The sequence below is a fragment of the Myotis nattereri genome, assembly GCF_964212035.1.
Source record: "Myotis nattereri genome assembly, chromosome: 11".
NCBI classification, from domain to species: Eukaryota; Metazoa; Chordata; class Mammalia; order Chiroptera; family Vespertilionidae; genus Myotis; species Myotis nattereri.
This window is the reverse complement of record NC_138086.1, coordinates 68013975-68034161: the sequence shown is the minus strand read 5'-3', so window position 1 is coordinate 68034161 and position 20187 is coordinate 68013975. Positions and strand designations below refer to the sequence as shown.

General features: G+C 42.9%; 2 protein-coding genes across 2 annotated transcripts in view; one reads left to right on the top strand and one right to left on the bottom strand.

The window, feature by feature from the left end:
• CCDC146 (coiled-coil domain containing 146) overlaps window positions 1-10903 on the top strand; it is a 109786-nt gene extending 98883 nt beyond the window's left edge. Inside the window, exons 16-19 of the mRNA XM_081102294.1 lie at window positions 1012-1140; window positions 3448-3585; window positions 7947-8195; window positions 9858-10903. Of these exons, the coding sequence (XP_080958420.1) occupies window positions 1012-1140; window positions 3448-3585; window positions 7947-8195; window positions 9858-10058 (717 nt within the window). The 3' untranslated portion in view covers window positions 10059-10903. The remainder of the gene's footprint in view (window positions 1-1011; window positions 1141-3447; window positions 3586-7946; window positions 8196-9857) is intronic.
• Window positions 10904-12439: 1536 nt separating this feature from the next.
• The window catches only part of GSAP (gamma-secretase activating protein), a gene marked incomplete at its 5' end in the record, with an annotated part of 76502 nt that continues 68754 nt past the window's right edge, over window positions 12440-20187 (bottom strand). Inside the window, 5 exons of the mRNA XM_081102361.1 lie at window positions 12440-13401; window positions 13972-14071; window positions 14236-14337; window positions 15866-15927; window positions 16762-16881. Coding sequence (XP_080958487.1) covers window positions 13310-13401; window positions 13972-14071; window positions 14236-14337; window positions 15866-15927; window positions 16762-16881 — 476 coding nt within the window. The 3' untranslated portion in view covers window positions 12440-13309. The remainder of the gene's footprint in view (window positions 13402-13971; window positions 14072-14235; window positions 14338-15865; window positions 15928-16761; window positions 16882-20187) is intronic.

Below are 20187 nucleotides of genomic sequence, written 5' to 3'. Positions count from 1 at the left end.
TGCTTATTTACATATGGGTGTATACTTTAAAATTCCATATTGATGGCAATTAAGAAGTGTGGAGAGAGGGGAAGAAAAAGAAAAAATCAAATTATTTATGTCACTCTTTAAAATTATTTTTTGTCAGGATCATAAATTAAAAATTTTAAACTCTATATCATCTTGGACACATAAAGTTCCTTAAATATATTATATCATTTACTAGGTCAACACCATTAGATTAAGCCTTATCTTCCAATTTGACAGTTGAAGAAACTGGCTTAGAGAAGATAAATGGTTTCCCTGAAATTATGCAGGTTTTCAGTAGAAAAGCTAAAAATGCTGACTTTTGGTTTTCACCATGCTCCACATCTCCCTATAAAACAAAAGCTCAGTGTGGCTGCCACTTCTACTTGGGAGTGGCCATATTTCTTCATCTACCTCCAAGGTCTCATTAATTCAACAAATAGAGATGATATATAAGATGTTATATTGGGTATTTAGCAAAAAGTATTTAAATAGTTCAGTCTGTTTCTCATAGACTGTACATTGTACTGACCTAGTAATGAAGAACTTCATTCTCCGGTGGAAAGCCATTAAGCTATTGCCAGCAAAGGGTTTAAACTGGAGTTTATTGTGTTCCATACCCTGTATGTTGTCCAGCTTGCCTCTGTAACAACTTTCAATAAAGATGTCAAGTCTGTATAGTCTGAGCTCTGCAACCACACAACTTCCCATGAGTATAACATGAAATGGGAAGTAACAAAGGACTGGCTGTAAAATCAGCTTTTTCTTTGATGACTCAGAAGTCACTGCCTTCTTTGTAGAGTCAATTACCGACATCCTGCTCATGGCACCAAAGTGATCAGAAGCATTGCTTAACCTCAAGTTCCAGCTGATTGGGTGTTTAGAATTGTCTTCCACTTTTGTCTGTGTCAGTCCCACTCAAAGATGCTAAAACCCTTGGCTGTGTGATTTTAAGATTTACAAGCAAGAGAGTTAGTTTTAAAATTAATGTTTCTTTTTTAATAGTTTTCACAGTGTACAGACAGAATAAAAGACCTGGAGAAACAGTTCATAAATCCTGAGGGTGAGAACAGAATCCGCTCCCTTCCAGGGAAAGATATGACTACAGAAGAAATGATCAAAAAATTAGATTCGGTAACTATTCTTTCTTTCTTATTTCTTATTTTTTTATTTATTGAATTTATTGTGGTGACATTGGCTAATAAAACTATATATGGCCTGGCCAGTGTTGCTCAGTGGTTGAGCATTGACCCATGAACAAAGAGGTCACTGGTTCAATTCCAGTTAGGGCACATTCCCGGGATTGCAGGCTCGTTCCCCAGTAGGGGACATACAGGAGGCAGCTGATGGATGATGTTTCTCATCAATGCTTCTATCTCTCTATCCCTCTCCCTTCTTCTCTCTCTAAAAATCAATTTAAAAAAACATTTTAAAAAAGGAAAAGAAAAAATTATATAGGTTTCAGGAATACAATTCTACAAAACATCGTCTATATGTTGTATTGCGTGTTCACCATCCCAAGTTAAGTCCCCTTCCATTACCATTTATCTCCCAACTTCTTCTGGATCTTAAGAGAAATGCTTGTAGTTTTTTGCCCATTAAGTATAATGTTGGCTATAGGTTTGTCCTATATGGCCTTTGTCACGTTGAGGTATGTTTCCTCTATTTCCACTTTGCTGAGAGTTTTTATCATAAATGGGTCCTGGATTTTATCAAATGCTTTTTCTCCATTTATTATATAACTATGTGTGTGTTTTTTAATTCCTCATTTTGTTTATGTGGTGTATCACGTTTATAGATTTGCAGTAATGTACCAACCCCAGAATAAATCCCACTTGATCATGGTGTATGATCTTTTTAATGTCTTGCTGAATCTATTGCACAACTATTTCGTTGAGGATTTTAGCATCTATGTTCATCAGGGATATTGGCCTGTAATTTTCTTTCTTTGTAGTGTCTTTATCTGGTTTGGGGATTAGGCTAATGCAGGAGGGAGACCAGAGAGTGGGGCTGTTGCATTCCACCAGGCTGATGGCATGAGGAGGGGAGTGCTCCACCCAAGAAAGATGGCCTCTACAGTGTGGGAGACTCAGCTCAGGGGCCCTGAGGGTTGTCCCTTAACCTCTCTCCCCAGAGCTACAAACTCCAGTTTCTCTTCACACGACTCTAGTCCACTCCGCCTTCCCTCCACTGGAGCCCAGGGTGAGTGGCTATGAACGAGATTTTGTGTATTGGCCCTTTAAGGGAGTTCAAGGATTTCTAGGAGACTCCTGTCTCTCCCTAGTGGTCAGAATCCCTGCTGACTTTCACAGCCAGATGTTATGTGAGTGCCTCTTCCCGGCTCTGTGCTCTGGGCTGGGGAGCCTGGTGTGGGGTTGAGACCCCACACTTCTCAGGGGAACCCCCACAGCTGAGATAAGCCTCCAGAATCTCAGCTGCTGCCCATGGAAGTGGGGCCAGCCCTTTTCGTGTCTCTGCCCTTCCTACCAGCCTCAATGTGGCTTCCTCTGGGAATCCTTGGTTATGAGACTTCTCTTCTGCTCGTCTTCAGTTGGTTATTCAGGTTCATCGCTCCATAATTTAGTTTGTAATTCCAATTTGGTCCTGGGAGAAAGTGAGTGTACCTTCCACCTACTCCACCGCCATCTTGGATCCCCAAATAGTATTTCTTAAAATAGCATCAATTTGCCCCTTGTTGGTCAGTGTCACATATATCTGTACTAGTGTTTCAGGTTATGAGGATAGATTTATCCTTCATTATTCCCAGCCATGGGCAAACTATGGCCCATGGGCCGGATCCGGCCCGTTTGAAATGAATAAAACTAAAAAAAAAAAAAAGACAGTACCCTTTTATGTAATGATGTTTACTTTGAATTTATATTAGTTCACACAAACACTCCATCCATGCTTTTGTTCCGGCCCTCCGGTCCAGTTTAAGAACCCATTGTGGCCCTCGAGTCAAAAAGTTTGCCCACCCTTGTCTCTAGCCACTAATATAGTAGACCTTCATTGTAATCTAGTAACAAAACCTAAGCTTGACTTTAAACATTGCCAAAAGAAATAAAATTTGAGTGCTTTCAAGATGTCCACCTTTGTATCACAGCCCCCCATCCTACTTCCCCCACCAAAAAAAATAACTTTTTAGCATCTTGAAGGGATTAACGTGCCTTGCTGATGGGAGCATATCAGAGGAGGGGCAACAGAAGGTAGATTGAGGTGAGAGGGCCATTCTCTGCCATGTGGAGGAAGAATTTCCAGAGCTATCTGCAGGAGTGGGGGCGTGGCAGGGGAAGTCATGACGTAGCCCAGCTCTAAAGACTTTCTAGAGGTATCTTAGCAACTACAAAAACAATGTGTCTTCGTTTAAGGGGGCGGGGGGGGGGGGAGTTTTTTACTTGTATGACCTTTTCCCCCTTCCTATTGCAATTGTTTTGACTGTAGCTGGAACTACAGCTGGCCAAGAAGGAGGAGCAGTTGCTGGAAAAGGATTTCATCTATGAACAGGTCTCCCGGCTCACAGACAGGATCTGCAGCAAAACGGAGGACAGCAAGGAGGACACGCTGCTCTTGGCCAAGAAGGTCTGTCCGAACCCCTGCCTTTTCTCTTCGGCCCTGGCTGCTTTATTATGGTTCATTTCCCACTGAATGCTCTGCTTACTGAGCAGAGCGCTGGAGCGATTAGGCTTTATGACAGAGAAGCAGAATGGATGTAGAATTTAAAATGTAAAGAGGATGCTTAGATAATAGTTCAAAGTAAGTTCCCATCTTGTTCCTTGAATGAATTCACTTTAAAGTGGGAAAACCTAAGCTTTTAAATGGCAGTAGACAAGTTTCACCTAACTGGGCACCTACTCAAATATGACAATTATTATCTTTATATTCCACGTGCCAAGTTAAATCCTTTTGAGTTCCTTGTGAATGGAAGGCTTCGCTTAAACAACAGTCTGGCTGCATGGGAACTCAGCCAGAACCCAGAAATGGCAGGGGACCACTGAAGACAACAGTCACACAAGCATGGGCCCAAGCATGGAGTCACCACTGGGCCCCACTAGTGAGGAGAGGCCAGTGACACAGAGCCTCCTGATTTCATAAACTTAAACCACTGTAACAGGACTGAGATTCAAAGCTATGGGGTCAGACTGGGGCTGTTAGAAGGTGCCTGGAAAGGAGCAGGCGGCAGGAGGGGGTTGGTGATGGTGACTCAGAGGGGCCTTGCAGGGCAGCCTGGCCTCCGTGGCCCCTTGGCGCACCCCACTCTGGCTGCACAGGGATTTCAGTCAGCCAGCAGTGCTGAGGTACTACAAGCTCCCCTCATGCTAGGCATGGGGGCAGGAACAGAGAGGAAGGGGCACACCATTCACAGGGTCGAGTTTGGGGGGACAGATGGGAAAATAGATCACGGTAACATCCACACCTGACTGTGGGCTCCACAGGGCAATGACTGTTCCTCATTCTTTTTAGTTTCCCCAAATGCCCCCGGTGCACTAAACTCTAGAACAACATTTATTTAAAAAGTAAACAGTCGATCCTGTTCTAAACACATTTCTGGCCCACCAACTAAAGTGGAAATTATTGTAAATCTCAAGCCTCCTATGCCATTTATCTGGCTTTCACACTTGTTCTGATGACTTGCACAGGTGGATGGTCACCGCAGCTCATGCAATTCACAACTTCACCTCATAAAGTAAGGATGTTAAGCCCTAGCCTATTTTGCTCAGTGGATAGAGCCTTGGCCTGGGGACTGAAGGGTCCCGGGTTCAATTCTGGCCAAGGGCATATGCCCAGCAAGGGGCGTGCAGGAGGCAGCCGATCAATGATTCTCTCATTGATGTTTCTCTCTCTCTCTCCTTCTCCCTTCCTCTCTGAAATAAAAAAAAAAAAGAAAAAAAGAATGATAAGGCTCCTAAACTTTGCCTGAATTAGCATGTCTGATGTTTCTTTAAATGTTGCCTTCCTTCCTTTTGCAAAATGAATTTTCCTTTCTTTGGAGAAGGTCAGTGTTTACTGAGAGCTGGCTTGTCAAAGCTGATGGCAATGTCTCCTAAAATCAACAATAATCCTAGAGAAATGCTGAAAGTGTCGGGAAGGTCCCAGTGTAACTGAGTTCTGGCCCAGTGGTTTATCGACCCTTTCCTTCCCCACCTTCCACGTTCTCTATCTGGATTTTTTTTCCATTTAAAATTATAATGTCCTCATAGTAACCATAACTTGAAGGTAGAAATATATTCAGATGTCAGATACTAGCAAATGACCTTGAGAAAGATACATAAATGACCTTATAGCTGAGTTTCCTGATCCGTGAAATGGGTATGATATCAGCTAACGTCGCTGCAGGCATTACATAGTCAGCACAAGTAGCCTAGCTTTTTGTGGGTGCCCAACAAGAATGCGTGTCACCCCAAGCCTCTCATCTTCCCTAGGCAGCTTATGGCTCATCTTCCAAGTTTCCCAAATGAATGGAAAATCTCAGCAAAAACTCAGACTAACCCAGGATATAACATCATCCTTTCTTTTCTTTTCTTTTTTATAGAGAAGAAGGAGGTTGGCTGGTTACACATACACACAACACACAAGTGTGCAGGGACTGACTAATTAATGAAATTGGAGAGAGATAATGACTCACCCCTGAACCTTTAAATGGCCGTCTTTGATTCAATGTGTGCTCCCTCAAAATTACTGCAGTGTAGAAGAGTTTACAAATTTATATTCCCTTAAGAAGACAAAGTGTGTACATAATAACCAGTCATTACATTTTCAGAGGCAGGTACATCACTGGCAGCAACATTCTTCTAAGCAAATGTACAGATAGACCAGTGTGTGCTCTATTAGAAGAAGGAAAGTCTTTCAAGTTCAGGTGTAGTTTTTTGGAAGTTCATATTCATGTCGCAAAGTACCCTGGTTCAAAAGCCTGAAGAATTTAAACAGACTAAGAATTTACTCGTTCCTTCATTTAACAAACATTCTACTATAATTTTGCTTGGTGCCTCCTATGTTCCAAGCACATCCTGGATATGGGGAATATGATGAATAAAACAAGTTGCCCTTGTCCTCATGAAGAGTACCTTCTTGTGGGACGACTGACTGTAACCAAATAGCGAATGCATACACATACACTGAGTGGCCAGATTATTATGACCACCTGATGTTTGTAGGCAAATTAGCTGTAATTTCGCGCTGAAGTTGCTAGAGGGCCAGACCACTATAAATAGGGAAGCAGGTTGTTTACCACGACAGTAGAAGTGATTTTTTTCTGAAGATATGGGTAAACAACGCGATTTAACAGCCTTTGAACATGGGAGATATATATATACTGAGTGGCCAGATTATTATGACCACCCCATCAGTACTTCGTTGGGTCACCTTTTGCCTTCAATACCGTGGCGATTCCTCTTGGCATTGACTCCACGAGATGTTGAAAGGTGATGCGAGGAATCTGACACCATGCCTGATGAATAGCACTGTCCAGTTCTGTGAGATTTGATGGTTGTGGAACCAGCTGCCTCATGGCTCTTTTAACTTCTTCCCACAAATGCTCAATTGGATTGAGATCTGGTGATTGTGGGGGCCACCTAAGCAAGGTAAAGTTTCCCTCATGTTCTTGAAACCACTCCTGCACAATACAAGCACCATGGCTTGGCACATTGTCTTGTTGGAAGAAGCCATCTCCATTGGGATACACCATCAACATGATAGGAGGAACCTGATCAGCAACAATACTTAGGTATGTTGTGCTATTCAGGCATTGTTCCACACGAATTAAAGGGCCCAAATCATGCCAGGAAAACATGCCCCAAACCATCACACTCCCCCCACCAGCTTGAAGTGTTGTACTCATGCATGTGGGGTGCATGCTTTCATGCTGTTTCCGCCAAATTCTCACTCTGCCATCTGCATGATGCAACTGGAAACGTGACTCATCGGATCACATGACTTTTTTCCAATGCTCAACTGTCCAATCCTTGTGTTCCTGTGCGAATTGGAGACTTTTTATCTTGGTAACTGCAGACAGCAAAGGTTTTCGAACAGGCCTTCGGCTTCAATATCCCATACAATGCGGTGTATGGCTAATTAGCCTACAAATGTCAGGTGGTCATAATAATCTGGCCCCTCAGTGTATACTACAATGGCGGTGGTAAAACAGGTTACACATTAAAAATACAGCAAGGTGATATGGCAGTGCTGGCAGGTGGGGGAATCACCACTCAGTGCCCCGCCATGGCTACGGCCACCCTGAAAGGTTGTGCTATGGGCCAGAAAGCTTAGAGGAACCACCAGTTCCGACTTTACTTCTTTCCTGTCTTTTAAAATTAATTATTCCACTAAGTCCTGTCCTTTAATTCTTTGATGATAAATAGCTGATGCGAAATGGTCAAGAAACACATACAACCAGAACATTTCACTTCAAATTAGTGGCCAGATTTTCCCCAGTTCGGCACATGCTTGCTTATGACTTAATAATTATGCACCCCAGAAATTATGATCAATAATACAAACATGTTGAGGTATGATCGTTTCCATTAAAAATTATTTCAGATGCAGAGCCTCTGCTGATTACCTTATATAAGTAAAGAATAACTTTTAAATATAGTTTCTGTTCTACCAGATTTTTTCCCCCCACTGGATCAGTGACAAATTAATAACGTGGCCTAAGTAAGCCAGAATTTAGACATAAAAAGCACTCTATTTCCCTCTCCTCATCACCTCTTAAAAATACAGAGACTTCACTATTCCCCTCACTACTACCCACCTGGACAACTAGTAACTTGATGAACACATGTCTTTCTTTTCCCCTCCTCGTCATTATTTACACAGCTAGCGCGTCTGAGGTCTCATCTAATTCTTATTTGTCTCCCACATTATAGACAGCCAGCAGCCTGCCATTTTCTTAAATTCTTCATGGAACATATACATAAGCTAAGCCTTCGGTTCTTTAATTCTAGATGAATGGCTACCAGAAAAAGATTAAAAATGCTACTGAAAAACTGATGGCTCTTGTTGCTGAGCTGTCCATGAAACAAGCTCTGACCATTGAACTCCAGAAGGAAGTCAAGGAGAAAGAACACTTCATCTTCTCTTGCAATTCCAGGATGAAAAAGGGTCTGCCCCTCAACAAAGAGATTGAGAGAGAATGGTTGAAAGTACTTCGAGATGAAGAAATGTATGCCTTGGCCATCGCTGAAAAGTCTCAGGTACATTTAGGCTTTTATATTGCATTTGTACTAGTAAAGTGGCCGGGAAGGGATGTTTTCAAGGATTTCAATCTTCCCAAAATATATGAAAAATTCCCCACTCTACCATACACAGTTCAAACAATCAGGAGAAATTTTGGGTGTTTTTTTTAATTATTATGTAGAGCCCTAGGTTTGCTCAGTGGTTAGAGTTTCAACCCGCAGACTGAGGTCACGGGTTTGATTCTGGTCAAAGGCATGTACCTCAGTTGCAGGCTTGATCCCTTGCCCCGGTTGGAGTGCATGGAGGAAGCAACCAATCGATGTGTCTCTCTCACATTGATATTTCTCTCTCTCTGTCTTTACCTTCCCTTCCACTTTGAAAAATGAATGGAAAAATATCCTCGAGTGAGGATTAACAACAAAAAACGATATTATGTAGACAAATCAAAGTACAATAGTTCAAAGTACTATAATATTCTCTGGAGAACATCTGGCAAACACCAAGTTCCACTCCACAATCTTACATCGTGGCTGGTGTGGCTGAACACCATGGACTCCCATGACACGGCAATGACCAGGCGAGGCTGGCTTTGGTTTTACTAGTATCCATAGGTCTCCTATCTCTACCCTTGCACCCCTGCTCAAACCACACCTTACTCTTCCATGTCCACCTGCCGCGGCCATCACAGCCTGTTGTGAGGCCTCCAGAACACCTTCGCAGACTCTGCACTTGGTGTGCACCCTTGGCCTCAACGCCAACCCTTTTTTTCTCCTGCCACTGGCCTAAGTCGAGGTCCATCACTGGTCCCGCCTTCACATTGGGCACCCAGATCTTCTGCCTTTCAATATTTGTAGAATGGAATTAGGCATCTCTTTCTAAGGAGACTGTGTCTTGAGGGCCTACAACTCACTCTCAGGCTGTCAAGTAGGTTCTTCAAAAAGATGATTGTTCACTAACTAACCCAAGAAAAAGGCACATTCCAAACAGAAGTTAAAAATATCTGAAAACAGGGTTTGATTTGTAATTCCCACACTGCCTGGAACTGTATTTACTAGCACCTTCAGGTTTTACCGAGCTTGTCCCAGCATCATGTACCTGTCTCCGTTATTTAGAATTCTTTTTCGTGCTGTAAGAGAGTCGTCTGTTTTCCAGGAGCACAGGCAGAAACTTGAGGACCTTGAGGGTCAGGGCAAGCTACTAACCACATCTTCCCTCTGGTTCTACCTGACGCCTTATCTCTTCCTTTCTAACATTTGTTCACCAATAACTTACTAAAGGGAATAGATTGTCCTACCTCTGTCAATAACAAAACCATGGAAATACTTAATATTTGATCAAAGATACTGAGGTTGGAACACACGGAAAGTTAGAACCCACCAACCAGTTTATGATAAACCGTAAGCCCCCCAAACAGTGTGATGCTTGAGCAACATGGGTCATTCCAGCAAGGTGCAACATGTGCATGAGTATGTGAGTGTGTGAGTGTGTGTATGTGTGTGTGTGTGTGTGTGTGTGTGTGTGTGTGTGTGTGTGTGGTGACTTCACCCTCATACCCTCCTTGGGGGAATGTCAACCAGCACAGCCTACAACTCAGACCCAGCTGTGTCTGATAAGCCCTGGGGTGAAGTGGCTTCACCAGAGTTTGCAGAAAACTGAAAAGGAAATTTCATTCTTTGCAGCAATTCTTGGACGCACAACGCCAGCTGCCCAACGGTGTTCTCACAACTGCAGAGCTGCGTCCGACTGCCTACATCCCAGATGCAGAAGCCACTCTTCCCTTGCCGAAACCATATGGTGCTTTGGCTCCTTTTAAGCCCAGTGAACCAGGGTCCAATATGAGGCACATCAAGAAGCCTGTTATAAAGCCAATTGAAATCTGAATGTGTAAACCAATTCAGGCTCCTCAAGGAGACACTTCGGCCAAGCTTCGTCATATCCACAGCTGGAAAATGTCAGCATAATGGCCTGAGATTACAGGCAAATACAACAGCCACAATTAACCAACAACAGAAATAACATAGTTTCCTTTTATACTCATCAACTACTATATTTTATATGATGTTGGGTAGGACATAGAATTGTTCTACAATTATGTCAAACATATATTTGCATTGTACATTTCTTTCTTTTTCACTCTATATATTGAAACCTTTCAGATATACATAGTAGGCCAGGTGCTATAAAAATTCAATAAAAATAATTTTCAGTGAAGCACAGAAATTAGCTGAGTGGTCCTTATTTATTAAAGACAAAAAGGAAATACTGTTCGATATACTGACTTTAAAGAAAAAGATAGAATGATCAAGTATCTCAGAGACCTAACTGACTTTGTTAAGTAAATGGTTGCATTTAAAGTTAATGTTGTTAAGTCTAAATCAAGTAAAAAGCAGGAGGGAAGCTTGTCATTTTCAAAATAATGTTATGGTGATTCTTTTTACAATAATCCTTTTGCTGCAAAAATAATTATGCCCTAACTTATCTTTCTTATATTTAGATTTATCAAAATTTGGATGTAAATAAACTCATGATTATTTTAAGTTTTGATACCAGATTTTTTCGAAATTTTCAATGGAAATATTTATAACTTAGCATGTGAAAGAGTTGAAAATGAGGCCAGCTCCCCTGATTTTATTACTTTAATTTTATTGCATTTCATCCAAGTATATTCCTAACTCTGTTTTTATATGTTCTTATGTGTGAATATACACAAGATTTCAAACCCGTGATTTTATATTTGTTAATATGCTTAGTCTATCTTTATTTCATACTGATATCACTTATGAATTTTAGTTCACAACTCTGGGCATGAGAAATACCACATTCCTTTATTTTGCTAAATCAAACAAAATTTGTTCCTGCCAGATTGGAGGAAAATTTAATGTTGTTCTCAGTCTCCGAGTCCTGAATCTAACCCAATTGCTTTGTGAAGTTATTGAAAGGCAATTCCTTGGGAGTACCCATAAGTAACCATATAAATCGTGTGTTTCACACAAAGAAATGCATAAACACAGGTCCTGTGTTGTAGGAATTAGCAATTGCATCAGGGATTCAAAAAATACACATTGGAAGCTTAGCAACATAGGAATGGGGGGAATTTAACTTGCAAAGGAACGGACACTTAAATAGTATAATATGTGTTACCGCTTGAGAGGGGGAAGGTGGCCCTGTGTGCTGGAGTGACCGGAGGTCACAGTCAGAGGGAACGTCTCACAGAGAAGATTTTAACAGGTGAAGAGGGCATCCCAGGTGGGGGAAATAGCCTGAGCAAGGCTTTGAAGTAAAAAGACAAAAGTTGTGCTCCAGGCCCAGTGAACGGGCCTGGCTGGAACAGAATGTTCATATTGGGGAACTGTATCAGCGGGATTAGGGGGAGTTGGCATTTTATCCTGTAATTTCAAATGTGAGTTTGAATTGTATCCTATAATGAATGGCAAGTTATTGAAGGAGTAGGACAGGATCGAGCTAGTGTTTATCTCAAATATAAGTCAGTTGAATTAGACCTTAGAAAGTGACCGGCACAAGCCAGGTGTGAAAAGAAAAGGGTAAGGAATGAAAAATAACGACCTTACAAAGAGAAAAAGATCAGCCCTGCCTTGCTCATATGGCTCCAAGATTTTGAGCCTCAGTGACCATGAAGTATTTAACCAAAAAGGGGAATTCTGTAGGAGAGGACAATTTTTAAAATACAATGATCATTTTAGAAAAGAACTTGAATTATTATACCAGCTAGTGATATTTATGATGATTAAAATTTCACAGGTTCACTGAGGGAAATAATGTGAAAAGAAATTAGCAAAGGGTCATGGGCTGACCCCAGGCAGCAACTGTATAGATGGGTCAGAATTAAGTCACTGTAGACTGGGGGTCGGGGGCTGGGGGGATGTTGTAGGGGGAAGTGGGAGAACTAGTTAGATGGCATGGGGGACTTTAGGGGAACATGTTCATAGACTCATGATTCCTGGCTGGACTATAAAGTCTTTGAAAAAAAAGAAAAAAGAAAAAAAAAAAAGACCTGACCAGTTTGGCTCAGTGGCTAGAGCGTCGGCCTGTGGACTGAAGAGTCCCAGGTTCGATTCCGGTCAAAGGCATGTACCTTGGTTGCGGGCACATCCCCAGTAGTGGGTGTGCAGGAGGCAGCTGATAGATGTTTCTAACTCTCTATCCCTCTCCCTTCCTCTCTGTAAAAAATCAATAAAATATATATATATTTTTTTAAAAAGTCTTTGTAGAAATGACAAAAGAGTCAGGCCAAAACTTACAGTGTTTTTTGGTTTCGTTTTTTAATGATAAGTTATTTCTAAATCAAACTTTTATAAATATAAAAAAGCGTAAACACATTAAATACAGTTCCATCTGAACCATAACAAAAAAGTAAAATCTTGCCCTAACCGGTTTGGCTCAGTGGATAGAGCGTCAGCCTGCGGACTGAAAGGTCCCAGGTTCGATTCCGGTCAAGGGCATGTTCCTTGGTTGCAGGCACATCCCCAGTAGGGGGTGTGCAGGAGGCAGCTGATCGATGTTTCTCTGTCATCGACGTTTCTAACTCTCTATCCCTCTCCTTTCCTCTCTGTAAAAAAATCAATAAAATATATTAAAAAAAAAGTAAAATCTTACTCTGAATAGACAGTATGTACAAATTGCTGTATGTTACAAATTTTTCTATACTGGAAATAGCAGATTTGACTTAGTCCAAATTCAGTTTTTTCAAAGCTATCCTCTTTACACATACATTTAATTTTTCCACTTGTCATACGTTATTTTCAATGACACTTACTAGTGTTTGTTTTTCTACACACTAGTCCCTACATTTTTAAAGCATAGATTATTTCCGAGTGCGACAGAAACCAGCTTTTGGCCTATGTGGCCACTAGGAAGAGCATCCTTTATGCCACTGCCTGCCTCCGGGGCTGGCTGTCATGTCTCCACACGTGGCTGTCATCGGCTGTCCAAAACTGGGATGAGGGACAGCAGTTGACTTCAGTCTGAACAAGTACCAAACTGACGTTCAGTGGCTCAACAATGCATTCTGATTTTGGTAACCAGTTTCAAATATTGCTAGAGAATTCTCAGTAGAAGTAGAGCTAATGAGCAAGAGTAAAACTTGGAAGCTGACACAATTATATTTTCTTTTTTATAAGCCTAAAAGCATTGTGGTGTGTTTCAGAGCTGCTTCCTCCACAAATTTTGCATCCACGTTGTCATGTCCTATGAAAGCATCCAGGCCTGGAAAGAGAGAGAAAGAGAAAAGAGTTACTATGAAACTATCTGGCATTTATAATGCTGTGCCCACGGCTCTTTGAATCATCATTATTTTATATTTCAGTAAAATACATTGTTCTGAGAATGGGCTGTTAAAACTTACTAAACCTCAGAACCAGGAAAGGCCATGTGCATCAACCAAATGGGTTTTTAACATCTTAAACCCTTTTAAAAATTCAGAGGTGCCCTAACCGGTTTGGCTCAGTGGATAGAGTGTCAGCCTGCGGACTGAAGGGTCCCAGGTTCGATTCCAGTCAAGGGCATGTGCCTTGGTTGCAGGCACAGCCCCAGTAGGGGGTATGCAGGAGGCAGCTAATCGGTATTTCTAACTCTCTATTCCCTCTCCCTTCTTCTCTGTAAAATACATTTTTTAAAAAATTTCAGAGGTGATCATTCCTTTCGGTAATTTGCTCCAGGTAAGTTGTGTATTGCTAGTTAAGACCAATTGCAGTAAGGCCCTACTTATTAATTTGGAAAGAAAAAGGTACAGGGGTGTAAATAGGGACTGACTGATGTGCCAGAGGAGTGAATTACCTTGACTGGAGGACTCTATCTCTGTCAGCGTTTCAATGAAGTAGTTCAGAGGCAGAAATTCCATACTGAATGACGACTTGTCAGTCATAGAACTCTGAGGCTAAAAAGGAAACCACTTCTGGTGTTAGTTGATTATCCAAAACCAGCACAGACTTAAAAAAAAAAAGTGGTGGTAATTACAATTGCAGCCCATATAGGTAAGCTGACATGGGCAAACAGGATCCAAGAAACATTTAGTGTGGCTGCGCTCTCACACTGGCTCACCTGCTTCTTAGAGTTCTGAAGCAACCGCCTCACATGGTTCCGGGAAATAATGTTAGAACTCATAGGATGGTCCCAAAGTCGGCAGATCTTCTGACCAATGAGCTATGATGCAAATTGAAAAACAGGTCGAGGAGGATTTTTAGGGCAGTGCAAGTACGACACTATAATGAGGGTCAAATTCATAGAATGAACACCACCAAGAGTGAACCCTAATGCTGACTGTGGACTTTGGATGGTTGTGATGCAGGTTCAGTAACTGTAATAAAAGGACATTCTGTGGGGATGTTGATGGGGGGAGGCCATGCATGTGTGGGGGTGGGGGGAGGGTGGAAAAGCTCTATGCCTTCCACCCAATTTTGCTGTGAACCCTAAACTACTCTAAAGAAAATAAAGTCAATTATAAAAATAAACGGATGGAAAAACATATAGAGGAGAATATAGCTCACACTATATTAAGTAAATGTATCTTAAATTTATTCATAATTTTAAAAATATTATTCCAAAGTCACCAGTTAGTCTAAAAGGCCCTTTATGTTTAACGACCTTTGGAAAAAGGCCGTTTCCTCGGAGGTATGCTTCTGAATTTTGAGTAAATACTCCCTTAAATGCAACCCTGAGAAAGCAGTTTATACACTGATGTTGCCAAACTCTTTTTCTGAAATGGAGTTCATCCGCTACTCTTCAAAGCTGGGGTCCTGCATGCCAAGTCCAAGCGATGTTTTGATAGGAAACGAAAGGTTATAGGCATGTTCTCTGCCAATGTCTTGCCCAGGAAATTTTAATTCCCTGAGAATATGAGGCAAAAAAAAAAAAAAAATCTCATTTAAAGACCAAAATAAATGTTCAGAGACAATCCCCTGAGAGATCCAGCCATGGAAAACATGCTTTGTTTTCTCTTCTCGCCTTTGCTTCAGTAAGCCTGCAAGGGGGAGAGGGTGTTACAAAGCAAGCCGATTCGGTCCAGAAAGGCAACGACACCCCTTGGTGGGAGGATCGTGCCAGAGGTGCAAGGGCTCAAGGTATGTAAACAGCACGCAGGGCTGGCCCTGGCGCCCAGGGTCAGAGTTCTCAGAGTTGAGGCTCTGAAGACCTTGCTGTGGAATTTCATATTTTCATAGTATTTCTAAATCCAAGAGCTACTATTCCCCATGAAAACAAGGAGTGTCTTCATAACGCTTTCAGGTCCCTCATGTTTCTCGTTCTTCCTTCCACCAGGAATGTTTTCCAGCCCTGGCGGAAACTGCAGGAGGAGGAAACTCAGTTCCAGGACCTTCTGACCTCACCTGTATTTAAATTTCTTATCAGTTTAGAAGCCAAAAGCACATGTTTCCCCTCTCTCTCCCCTGACTCCCAGATGTAAATATTAGAGCGGTTTCCTAAGAGAAGAAAACGGCTAAGTGTGCGAGGTGGGCTGTGCCAAGGCAGAGCCGAGCCAGGGGCGTGAGGGCCTCGCAGGCCCAGCCGACCGCGGCAGAGGGTGGGGATGGATGGGGTTTCTTGGAAAGAGCTGAAAAGTGAAACAATTCAACTGACTTCAGCCCAAATCAAGTGAATGTTCCTTTTGCCAGAAGAACTTGAAGGAGGTTCATGCCAAGGCTCAGGGAGAAAATAAAATGGGGTTCAGGATTACCGGAGGAAGCCGCACAACGATGCTGAATTTCAGTTTCTCATTTTTCTCTGTGTTGTCCAGATCTACAAGAAAGTCAGAGTGACAGGCAAACCAGAAATCTCCATTTGAACATCTGATCAGGCTACTAGTACTTCAGCGGTTCGTCCTGACAACACATCTCCTGGCCTTGTATTAAGCATTGTGTCTGTCTGAACAAAGGGTTGTTTAAAGGAAACGGTTTCTATATATCATGGGATGTGGTTCTGGAGCAGGCTGCTAGTCAGAAAACAATTTTACTAACTGAAAACAGACAGTACCTTGAGGAATGGGAAATACTTCAACATATATTAACAAAACTCATCTGTAAAATACCACAACTGAATCAGTTAGGTGAGAGCGATTATACTACAGACCACATTTAAACTTCAAAATCATGGAAGCACTGCATTTCTCATTGATTTTTCTTGCATTTCAAGTCTGGCTTTGCAATGATCGTGTTAATCAGCTGAAAATCAGCCATTCCGTGACTTCTTAAGAAACACGCCTTCAGAGGCTCCTGTCCTCAAATGCCCTCATGTCCAGTAAAGGAGTTGAATAGCTGTGTGTGGACTGAGAAGTCATTTGGGGTCTCCTGAAGGGCGAAGACACTTTAAATGAGCCCAAAGGATGGTTCCAGGAAATGAACTGCACTCGGAAGGGCCAGCTGCATAATTTATGGTGACCGATGCAAAAAAGAAAATTAAAAAAATGAGGCGCCCCTTGTTCAATACTAAGAATTTCAAGATGTCATGCAAAGCATTACCGTCAGCGTGGGCCCTTCCGAGTCCTGCTGGGCCCTGGCCACACAGGTGGCACCCCCGGGAAGCCAGGCCTGGAGGTGCTCAGACAGGAAAGCGCAGAGCCTCGGAGCCTCTTACCTTGCATGAGCCTCGTGACAGCGGTTTCTGTGAGGAGCAGCACCCCGCCATCGATGTAATGCAGCAGGTTATGCAAAGGGAGACAGCGGACGCCCAGGATCGTGTGCAGAGTGTGAAAACCTAGGATGAGAGATGCGGGAGGGTACAGTGGTCAGCCAGCGTCTCAGGCAGAATGAACACAACGGTGTTCATGAAGCACTTAGCTCAGTGCTTGGCTCCTAGCGTCCACGAAATGCTGCGTGAGGACAAGGCTACGCATTACCAAGACTAAGCACTGTGCCGGGCATGGAAGTTCCCAACAAGTCTGTGTGAACTTCACCTGTGTCCCTCCCTAAGCGAAAGAGGAAAAGTGTGCAAGACGGCTCGATGAGAAACGGTTCCACAGTTTAGCAGTTGGCAATGCTGCGGTGAGATGGCAAAAGAGGACAGTTAACGGGAGACCTTCAGACGCCACATGCCCAGCTAAAGGCTGATGGATAGGGGCCATTTCGCTAAAGAGGGAAAAAATCTGACCCAGAAGGAGCCAGCTTATATGCCCGGTCTCCAGGTATGCCTCTGAGGTCTACTTGGACTAAATTATTTATTCTAAAAGAATTAAAACAATATGGTCAGATAGTAAATCTATAGGAAGCCAATAGAGAGGAAGGCTCTCCAAAACCTGAGTATCATGGGGAAGGCTCCTCAAACTTGTAGAAACCTAGAGTGCTAAGTGCACTGTTAACAATAAATGATAAAAGCAGCACCCATGGGAGAAGACATCAGACCAAGAAAGAATCAGACAAGCACTCTTGGAAAAGTGGCAGATGAGGGGAGCTGTGAAGGGTAAATGCGATTCCTGGGGGGTGGGAATGAGGCAGGAGGACACAGGGGGGAGACAGCAGAAAAAGCCATGTTTGTGCGAGTAGCCTGAGGCTGGAGTCCTACCACCTGCTTACTAGCTGGGGCAGCTAAGCCCTGTGAGCCTCCGTTTCTGCGTCCTTCCAATGGAACCGCCACCACCTTTCTCGCAGGGCTGCCCTGAGAACCAGAGCTGGTCTAAGGAGCGCCCGTAGGATAACAACAGTGGCTAATACCAAACGTGGGCTGAGGCCGTCCACCTACCCACTGGCTTACTTGGTCCTCACACAGCCCCATGAAGGGGGAACAGCTTTAAATGGAGAAGCCGAGGTTCACGGGAGCTGGGAGACTTGCTCAGGATCATATAAATAGTAAGTGGCAGAGTTGAAATTTGCACACAGGCTGTGGGGCGTTAACCTAGGCTTCTACTGTAACATAATCCAGCCCCCATCATCGGTAGCTGTGTTAATAGAACAATAAGAACAGGAGCCCAAAGGTAAGAGAGTATGGGGCATGTTCAGAAAACATTAACTGATCCGGCTGAGCTGGAATCAGGTGGAGGACAGGAATGACAGGAGGTGAGGTTGGAAAGGTTGACTTGACAAATCCCTTCTGTATACCACGCAAGGGGCTGGGCGTACACTAACGAGCAAAACAGGGGCAACTGCTCCAATCCACCTTCCAGTCTGAGGGGGAGAGAGAAAATCAAATAATTACCCAAAAAAATCAATATCTATTTTTTAACGTGACCAGGTCTATGAAAGAAAAGTGCAGGGTGCTCTGAGTAAATGTGACGGGTTGAATGCTGAATGGCCGCAAGGAATTTGTTATTTAGTAGGCTTGGGGGAGGCACTAAAAGTTTTTAAGCAGCCTGGAAAGAGGATTGAGCTTTACTTTTGGAATATTAAAATGGCAAGAAGGAGGTAGAGTAACAGTTTGCTACAAGGGGTATGAAGACCTGTCGGGAGGCAATTGCATGAACCTGGGCAGGAGGTAATGAGGGCAGGGATGGGAGACGCTTGGAAACTGATGGGAAGTGGGCAGCAAATGACAAAGAATCCTAGCCTAGTCCTGGGAGCTGACATGACAAAGAAATGATACCCAAAGAGCAGGGGCTTGCATTCAGACAAATCGTGGAGTTCTCGTGTTCTCTCTCTCTCTCTCTCTCTCTCTCTCTCTCTCTCTCTCTCTCTCTCCCCCCCCCCCCCGCCCCCCTCTCTGAATCATGAGCAGTGAGGAACTCAAGTCCTGGCAACATCGAGGGTCAGATAAAATGCAGGCTCTGCCCACAAGCAGATGTTGCTGGCCTAGCAATGGATGAGTCCACTAGCTCCCCTGAATCCAAAAGAGAAAATCATAATTTTACTAGCTAATTAACAACATAAGATTCTTCTAATGGGTTTGGACAGTCTTCCCAAGATTAAAAAAAAAGTTATGAAATTATTTCTGAATAAAAGTTTGGAAGTTCTATAAATTTTCTGGACTTAAAATTCCTCTCCAGCCCTGTGTCCATGTCCTAAATATCCCTGATGACCCTTCATCCTCTGTCCCTAGGGCACAGGCCCAAGTTCAACAGTCCTTTCTTGGCCTCCTCTCTGCATGTCAGCTCTGGCAACAGGAAAAACTAGCTAAAAGTAGGCATTGGTTCCAAAAAAGAACTTTTCCAGCCAACTCTTGTCCTCGTCCTCCAGGGGTCCTGGCCTCCTCTGGCCAGCAAGGGGGACACAGGTGCCCTTTAAACTGCAAATGCTCCAGCTCTAAATCATGACTTCCTTTTTGTGGATCCCATCTTTTTCTTCTTTAACCAATTTGGGTTACATGTTTCTGACATGTGAAACTCAGTTTCCTCTACTCTAGGAGGCCTGGAAAGCATGCACACTGACACATGCAAATGAAAAAACACCCTGTACTTTTACACACGTCTGTACACACACATGATTCAGTGTCGCTTCACTTCCATTTCCATGTCACATGAGGGAAACAAACATTTAAGAGAAAAAGGATATGCCTGGCCAATGTGGCTCAGTGGCTGAGCATCGACCTATTAACCAGGAGGTCATGGTTCGATTTCCAATCTGGGCACATGCCCAGGTTGTGGGCTCGATCCCCAGTAGGGGGCGTGCAGGAGGCAGCCCATCAATGATTCTCTCCCATCATTGATGTTTCTCCCTCTCCCTTCCTGCCTGAAATCAATTTTAAAAAAATGCATTTTTTTAAAGATAGAAAAAGGATAGAAACTGCTCTTCCTTCTTTAACCCATGGACACAAGCTGTTAAGTCCACTTAAAATAATTCTCAGTCACTACGGATAACATTTTCCTGGTTTCCCTCCTTATCCATCCCTGTGAAAGAATGCAATGTTCTGCAGAAAGTGAATGAGTTTTTATAATCTCCCAAGAATAATATTGTCCCCAGTAAGTCAAGTTCATTTAGTTACAAAAGGAGCTTGTTCACCCAGGGTGAACAAATGTAAAAGTATCAATTCATCCCTCTACTAAGGGATGTTAATCATAAATAATTAAGAATTTAAGCCAGGAAGCCATATACAGTTTTCATGAAATCCCTTCACTCTTTCTAGAGGGCTCCTCAC